At 44.6% G+C, this 9,215-nt stretch overlaps 1 protein-coding gene across 1 annotated transcript in view; it reads left to right on the top strand.

Annotated features, from left to right (window-relative positions):
- Positions 1-9,215, top strand: part of vtg3 (vitellogenin 3, phosvitinless) — a 44,610-nt gene that overhangs the window by 11,955 nt on the left and 23,440 nt on the right. Inside the window, exon 2 of the mRNA XM_051947457.1 lies at positions 665-841. Coding sequence (XP_051803417.1) covers positions 665-841 — 177 coding nt within the window. The remainder of the gene's footprint in view (positions 1-664; positions 842-9,215) is intronic.

Genomic DNA, 9,215 nt, shown 5'->3' with positions numbered 1-9,215 from the left:
CATTTTCACTTTTTTATTTTGCAAAAATAAAAATGTCTGTAATTTAACAAACACACAACAGCAAGTTTACATTGTGTTTATTTTCTGAACTTACAAAAAAAAACTGAATTTAAACTCCCTAATATTATGCATAATGAGGAGTCTGTTAAATGTGGGTTTCATTCCTTAAATATATTATTCAATCAGCTCTCAAAAACTCACCTTTTGAAGTCAATCTACTTTAAGAACTCATGTTTATTGAAGTCCAAAGTAAATAAGAATTAAATGAACTAGAAATCAATTAAATTTGTGTATTTACATTGAGTAAACCTGAAAAGTGAGCAGATTTTTATTAAATTCTTGAATGTTTCAGAGGATAAGTGTGGTGTCATTTACTGACCTAAAATAACCGCATTTTGTGATTTTAATTTGAAAAATTCCTTGGTTTAGCATATTCTGATGTTATTTACAGTTTATTTTCCGTTAAATGATCCACTGCATGTGTTTTAACATCTGTTTTCTGCTTGCTGCCTCTTGATTTTTAGCATTTTTCCCTAAAATGAAATGAATCCTAACTGTGTCTCTTGAACCTTTCAGCCTGCCAAAGCGTCCGATACGGTGAGTCTGATTTATCATTGACACGTCACAGCAAAAGTGAATGTTTCCTCTTTTAAATCATTCAAAGAGGAAACATTCTAATTTTCCAGGTGTCAGGCTGAATCCTAAGAAGATCTACGAGTATAAATATGAAGGTCTGGTGAACTTCAGCCTCGGGATGCCGGACCTGGCCGAGTCCGGAGTGAAAATGTCGTGCAACGTGAGCATCAGTGGAGTGCCAATGATGAAGTTGTTCGCCCTGACGGTAAGAAGATCCACAGGGGAAGATAAAAAGAATAAAAGTACAAAGTTTAATGTCAGGAATACTGTAAACAAGCAGCTAATGCTATATTTTATTCATGAAAAACTGCAGCAGCTGTTGGCCATAATTTAATCACAGATTATAAATTATTTAAAGCTGCATTTGATAAACTCTGTTTGAAACGTTATAAATGACTTTATCCCAGAGAAGCTTAATTTCAAACTCTAAAATCTGATGCCATTGTTTAAAGAAAATAACAATAATAAGCATCATGAAACAACAGAAGGCTGCTGTAAAACCTTATTTTTAAACAATTATAAACTCTAATCTGACATGGTAAATTTCACTAAAAGTCTTTGTTTATGAAGAACTACTTAGCCTTGATTTAGGAAGTTAGAATATTATTATTTACACTGAGGTCCTAAAAGGGAGCTTTTTGAACAGTTTGTTTTTTCTTTGGTTTCTGAAATCTATTCAGGACACTTCAGCTTGTCATACGTTCCTTCTTTGAAAAAATGTTTCTGATGCAGAATAATCTAACTCGTCTTAACTTTCAACCTTCATTTTTTTAGGCGTTTTAGTGCTTTCTTTTTTAAATGTTAAACAGAATCAACCCTTTAACATCCTCACCAAGAAAAAAGCAATGAAAAAATAATTTCTTAATAGTTTTTTATTTCCTTGGAGCACTAATAACAACAATCAATTCATTTTTTATGAACACACCCTCCGGTTTTGGAAATAGTGATCTCTACCAAACGGTAGAGATGTCATTTCCTGGTAAAAGTGCATTTTAAAGAATTTGCATAGATTCTTATGCATTGAACTGAAATACAAGACATACATACATGCATACATAACTCTTTCTTTGAACATGACAATATGTAAAACTGACAATTAAACTTACTGTCAAAACTGAACAAATTATGATAGTGATTGTATCAAAATACATTTAGAAATACAGAAGAAAATGTAGAAAAACTCAAATAACCAGAGAACAGAAATAAACCAAAGTTGCTCAGCTGTCTGGTGGTGAAACTACACAAATGATTTTGGCCATTTGGTTCACTTTATTTCTGGTGGTACGCTACGAAGCATTGCTGGTTTGCATTCAGACACAGAAAATTATGCATTACTGCCACTTCCATCTGGACACACCCTTTGGACAGAGGTTGCACCGTCGCCACTTGTCACAGTGAAGTGGCAAATGCCCACAGCTGTCATATTGCTCATCTGGTTGTGGTTGTGAGGGTCTTGGGGCATAGCATTCCTTCTGAGATGGCTCGTGTGGTGGGGACGAGGTTGGTGGTCGGCCAACTTTGGATGCTGGCTTGTTGACTTGCTTCAAACTGTGTGCGACTGCCAGACTAAGCCTTCTTTTTTTTTTTTTTTTTTTTCTCTTTTTTGTCTGCATTTATTCTCATTGTTTAACTCCATGAAAGGGGTGTCAACACTTTATGAGATTAATGCATATTTTAGTCTTGCAGCCAAATATCTTATTATTTGGTGCATGCGTGTGACCATCACCAGCCCTCCCTGAAAGCTAAGCTGACACTTTTTATTACATTACCCTGTTTAAGAGCCAGGGAGGGCAGTGCTACACCTCAGTGGTGATGTGAGGGGAAACAAAGGGTGGACAGGACGAGAGGGGATGGACAGGGACAGGGTCTAGCAAGCAATGCTATTACATCTGAAGAATATCAGGTGTTGTGCTATTCCCAACTAATAATTACCCATCAATAAGACAAAAAAGCAAACACATACACAAGAGAACAGAAAACCAAACAAACAATAAATAAATAAATAAATGAAAGAATAATTAGCCAGACAGTACTAAACACCATAGTTGTGGGTGTCATGTTAGTATAGAGTGGAATAGGCCAGATGATACTAGAGGAAGATACTAGAGAAAAGGAGAGAGGGTTTAGTTTGAGATTAGACTCTGGAGAGAGTCTCAGCACATTCCGGCGGGTCCCATCACTGCTCAACAGCGGAACTCGACAGGAGCTGGTGGGACCTGAGCAAACATGCACATGCAAGTGTGAAAGACCCCGAAGCCCAGAACAGCCATCACAGCAGTGCAGTGCCAAGCCGACAGGGCACCCCCCCACAGGCCGAGGAGCCACGGGGCAGCGCCCCCAGAGAGCAACCGGGGCCACCATGTACCACACGGACCCCGAAGACAAGAGGGCGAAGCTACCAACACCCCCAGCACGCCGGAACCGGCCCAGGCAGCCCGGGGCAAGCGGACCCACCCGCCACCCAAACCCCAACCCCGCCCGCCCCAGCCCCCACCAAACCCCCACACCCCACCACCCCACCCACCCACACCCCACCCACCCCCCACCCCAAGGGGGGCCGATGGCCCCAAGCAGCCGGGAAGCCAGACACAGGGGCAGAGCGCCCCGCCGAAGGGACGGCAACCAGCCCAACACCGGGGCAGGCCGCCACCGGAGGCCGGCCGGAGGGAACCGGAGCCGGGACCCAATGCGAGTCCAGAGGGCAAAAATGGACAGAGCAGTGGGGCCCGGCAACGCCAATGGGGGGGCACCCCGCATACCCACCCGCACCAGCCCCCGGGCGAGCACAGCACACCCAAGGCCCCCACATCCCGCGACACGAACCAACCCCCCCACCAGGATAGAGGCACCACACACAACCAGCCCGCGCCAAAGCCACAGCACCCACCAGGACAGCCAGTCCAGATCCCGCAGCCCAACAAGGGTCACCGCACCAGCCGGGACCAGCAGGACACGCAGGAGAACCCCCACAGGCCCCGGACCCCCGGCCCCGGGGACCCCCAGCCACAGCGACACGGATGATGGTGCACCCCGCCGCCCCATAGCCGTAAAGCCATATGGGGGCCAGATCCCACCAGAGAGGCCATAACGGTGAAACCCACCCGTTATTCTCCTATTAATATGTCTCCCGATCCCTAACGGGAAACATTATCCCAGCACCGTGGTAGTGTAACCCTGGGTGTCATGTGGTGCATTAAAAGTGGGAAGGCTGGGGGGGCGTTAGCCAACCCAGACCTAGCCCCAAGGTGAGTGTGTGTGGTGCATTAAAAAAAAAAGATTGGAGAGCAGGGGAGGCAGGCAAGAGGGTGATGAGGGGGAGACAGGGCCGTATAGCCCTGCCACCCGCCCCACCACAGTGCCCATCGTTCCCACCCCCACCTGCCCTCGGGGCCCTAAATGTTGTGTCCCTATATGTGCCTAAAGGTTGCTATTTACAGTGAGGTGTGAAAAATGTGAGGTGCACAATCAGAGGCATTCTGGTGTGGATCTGGCCCAAGAGGACAAAGCAGTGGGGGAGGCAGGTAGCAAGACCACCGGTACTGACGCAGAGGGCCCCCAGAGCCAAGAGGCAAGGGACCGGGGAGGGCCCACACGAACCAACTGGCCCAGCCGGCACAAGAACCCCCCGGGAGCTGCAGATCAGAGCAGCGCCCCGGCAGGCACCGTAGCCCCAACACAGGTCAGCCACATGCGGCGCCCCACCCCGAAGGGGGGACCAGGCCGCGCCACAAGGAAGCGAGGGCCACAAGCCGCCACACCCACCCAGGAGCCGGCACGACAAGGACGCAGGGCGCCCACCCCGCAGCGCCCCCGAGACCCCACCCACCCCACCACACCCCAGGACAGCACCAGGCCCGGACGGAGGCCCCCAGCCAGCAGAAACTGGACTCCAGTGGGGGCACACAGGCCAGGATGAAGGCCTGTGCCCAGGTGGGCCAGAGCCACCCCCCCAGAGAGAACACCCAGCCCCCGCGCCAGACCACCCGCCCGCAGAGGGCCACCGGCCCCCCACGGGAGAGGGAGAGGGGCGAGGAGGGGCGGGCAGGCAGGAGAGGAGGGAGGAGGAGGGTAGCGGAGCAGGAAGGGACAGGGGAGCAACGGAGGGGCCGACTCACCCGAAGCCCCCCGGACCAGCCAGGCGCCCAGGAGAGATCAGCCGCCGACACCCCAAGGTCCAGGGAGAGCGTGCAGACCCAGCAGACCTAGAGCTCAATGGGGGAGACACCCGAGACATCCAACACCAGGGAGAGGGGCACAAGCCACCCCGACCCCGCAGAGCCAGAGAGCAACCCCGGGAACCCTAGAGGAAGGTCACCACCAGTGCATGCATACGGTCTTGAAGTCCATGGTGCTATCAATCTTTGAGAGTTGTAGTGTTAATAAACTGAAATAAAACAGAGGAAAGTTAGACCATATGCACAGACAGAACAGGTATTACAGATTTTTTTTTTTTTTTTTTTTTTTTTAAATAATGGAGGCAGTGGCATACGCCCACATACAAGCAGGAGCTATAAGTTAATATTTAATGAATTAATAAATGGAGACCATTTTTCTTTAAATGAGTCCAATTGTTTTTTCCGGGTAGCAGACATTCTCTCCAGTGAAATGTGTTCTGTGAGGAGGTTTAGCCAATGGATGATGTTGAGGGCTTTCTTATCTTTCCAGTTGACTAAAATAGTTTTTTTGGCAATGGCGATAGCTGCAAGTGTGGGTTGGATGTGGATAACCGGTAAGGCTGTTAGCGTTAGGTCACCAATTAGGCAAATGTTCGGGGAATGTGGAATCCCACAGCCCAAAATATCGGAGAGTTTCTGTGTGATTAGTGCCCAGAATTGATAGACAGGTGTACATAGCCAAAGGGCGTGAAAATATGTGTCAGCCATGTTTTGAGTGCATTGAGTACATGTGTCTGAGTTTGAGAAGCCCATTTTATATAATTTATATTGGGTTATATGCGTTCTATGAAGAACCTTAAATTGGATCAGTTGTAAGTTGGTATTTTTTGTCATTTTAAATGTGTTTTCACAGATCTGGGTCCAAAAATCAGAGTCAAAGGATTTGGACAAGTCTTCTTCCCATTTGTGAGTTGGTAGGTGAATAGAATCTGTCTTTGAGAGTAAACTATAAATTTTTGAGAGGTTCTTTTTGTTTCTTGGAGACAGTTTCGCAATATATTTGACAAATTCAGGTGGCTGTAAATCAGTTGGCTGTGGATTAGACTGAAGCGATGGAATTCTTCTGAGAGTGATGGGTTTCTCATGCAGCAGCCCACAGTCTCTCTTGTAGACCAGCCAGGAACTGAGAGGCACAGGTCAAGGATGTATCCAAACAGAGGAATGTATCATCACCTCGACTTGGCTGGAGTCTTGTACAAGTGTACCAGCATGTCAGAAAGATCGATGCCTCCCATATGCTCATTGTAGGCAGGAATGAGTGATGGGCATGGAATGCTGATCTTTGCATGGGCCTCTTTGCTCCACCGTTTGACCGTTGAAAGAGGCTCGATCCCACATACATTGCAGAGAAGGTTGACACATTTGTTGGCAAATCACTTCACTGCGATCATCCCTTCAGCTGACCTGTAATCAAAAGCTCCACATCCTTTCTTCATCAGTTCTTTGTCTGTCTTCAAGGGAGCTCCACCCATGCAGTTTGGTTGGACCGTGTCGATGCACTTGACATCCAGTGTTGCATGCAGGCTCTGGACCAAGTTGAAATTGGTGAAGTAGTTGTCACAGAAGACAAATGAAAGCCGTGGCAGTGCTATTGTTTGCATAACATTGTCACCAGTTTGGTCCCTAAAGTAGTACTTGCTCCTGCTCACTTAGGGTCACATTGAAGAATGTGGATGCCCCTTGATAGAGTAGTAGGTCATGGATGATGCCGCATGAACTGGCTCAGCAGAACAACTTAAAACTCCACTTGTCGGGCTTGTTGGCAATATATAGATGGAGAGTCGCCCTTGTGCCTTTATATCCTACCATGACCTCATCCACACTGTGCTTGTAAGTGGATGGGATCAGTAGACACTGCTCTCAAAGCATATCAAAAAGGGCGGATTTTGTAGAATCAGCCAGGACTGGCATTACGTTGCTGATTATCATTGAAATGGATAAACCGGCGTAGCAGTGTGAATCTTTTCCTTGGCATAATATCAGCTATCATGCTAAAGCGTGATTCGTGGTGCCAGTAGTCCTCTATGGCTGGGAAGGTGAAAACACCCATGAAAAGTAGTACAGCAAGGAAATCTTCAATCTCATCAGGACTCGTCTTGATTGGATCCCCCAACTCCTGGGCAGAGGACAGATTGGTATGGTGAGCAATATGTTCAATCATCTTGTCAGCGAAGAGTGTTCTGAAGTACTGAAATGGTGTCTTTCCTTTTCTCGTTGGTTTGGTGGATGTGCTTGCTAAAGCAACTTCCTCCTCATCCATAGAGTCAAAAGAGGAGTCCGCAGTCTCCTCTGCTTGTGCGGGTTGATAATCAGGATCCTTGATACAGTCGTCATCATCATCATCATCATCATCACTTAGATCAGCATCAGAGTCTTGAGGATTTTCTGGTACAAGGGCCAGAAAGGTGCGTGGCCTAGCACCATAAAATGTTTTCGTATCCATCTATTATTTGCAAAAAAGAAATAAAAAATGGTGAAATACCATTCTAATACAAATATTTCATGATGACATTGCATCAAATCAGCAGTAGTATTGTTTTTATTTCACAAAAATTGTAAATATGTTTTTAACAAAAAATTAAATGTATTATCTTAGCATCACCACTTGTACTACTGAAGGACAATTAAACCATTCAGTAAAGCAGATTTTCAGAAAGCTTCCAGTTATTTCATCATATATAATGATATTACATCAATATTTATCACATGAACATCAATAAATGGTCAGAAGTTCTATTATTTTTTAGCAAACGGTCAATTTTAATCACATTTAGTTAGCTTCACTACCTTTACCATGAAGCGCCGAATCAACCGTTTGGTAGAGCATGTTTTGTAAAACTTATTTGACCCCTTTAAGTCTTTCTTTTTATGTTTCAATTTACACAGTTATGTTCATTAACTCCTTAAACATGACAATAAGTCAAAAAATATTGGCTTACCTTTGAAAATAACAGCAAACAGAGGCCTCATGCCAGGAGTGATTTTGTGCTTGCTAACTTCCTGTGAGCACAGTCACTTCTTCTGCATGCTATTTCAAAACACAGTGACATCTGGTGTTCTTTTTTAGTGTAATGTACCTCAATCGAGTGGCAGAGATGGCTGAAACAGGTGAAATTATCTAAAACATATTTTTCAATTAGATAAAGAGTCAAAATGTGCTCTACCATTTGGTTGAGCAGAACGTTAAAGGGTTAAGTTCTGGATCTTAAAGTCATGTTATTTTATGTAGATTTTATGTCTAACGATTTATAATTAATTATTTCAAAAGGAGGAATAAATGACAGAGAATCAGTTCAATACAATATCCATACAGTTTATTAGAGGAAGGCTTAGGGTTAACCCTAACACAACAGAAAGATTATTATTAAAAAGTCTGGTGACAGTATTAAACAGTAAAACTTATTCTACAGTGAAAAGCTTTGATCAGTTATGCAGTGACAGTCTTTTTAAATAAACTACAATAAAACACTTGAAAGACAGAATGTTTAAACATTTTTACAGTTTAGGGTTAGATTTACTACTATTTCAGTAGTAAATCCTATAAATCTGTTTTCATTTTGATGCTCCATAAATAAGTATAATTTTTTCCAGGATTTTCCAAGGAGAATTTTTTCCATCCTTTTATTACGGTTTCTAAGAGGCTCAGGCACAGTAAATGAGAAGGAGCACAAAGGTACGAAATACAGACTTTTACAGAAGGCAGAGATACAGTGGTACAGGAACTATGAATAGTAGCCACAAACTTCAACAGGAATTAAACTAAGATTGTGATAACACAGGCTATGAACTGTCCTAGTGGACTGGAGGATGACTACTCAAAACTAGAGGGCAGGAACGGAAAACCCACAGAAGGTACCACCTAAGGCATTCTTAACTCGGAGGTGAACGAAACAAAGAAATGTTAGTCTAGAGATTCACGAAGCTGAAGAGTGGCACTAGCAATCGCTAAGAAACATTTCTAAGAAATCAAAGATTCACTAAGATGAAGCAATACTAAATACTTCACCCGAGGGATAATCAAAACACAATCCTGGAATGCTAAGACTAATACTATAACATGAACTACACTAGAACCAAAACAACATTAAGTCTGGATATGTGGAACACTGGGACTTGGTGAGGGATTGGGGGTTATGGAGTCAGGGTTTCTCTGGTGTTGGAAGCCAGAACAGCTGGATGCACTACGGGGTGGGTTAGGGTTAGGCTGAGTGGAGACTGCAGCAGCGGGAAGGAGGGCGTAAAGGCAAATGAGCAGGGTTAGGGTCAGGGACGGCTGGTATAAATGGGCTAACAGGGCTAAGTCCTCCCAGGCCAACACAAAAAAGATGAGAAAATTATTTTTTAAATAACTTACAACAGATTGTTTTAAGTTTAGGTGAAACCAAAGGTAGCAGCAGCACCAAT

Source organism: Acanthochromis polyacanthus, chromosome 4 (assembly GCF_021347895.1).
Source record: "Acanthochromis polyacanthus isolate Apoly-LR-REF ecotype Palm Island chromosome 4, KAUST_Apoly_ChrSc, whole genome shotgun sequence".
NCBI classification, from domain to species: Eukaryota; Metazoa; Chordata; class Actinopteri; family Pomacentridae; genus Acanthochromis; species Acanthochromis polyacanthus.
Note: the sequence above shows the minus strand (reverse complement) of the source record. Positions and strands in the feature narration are given on the sequence as shown.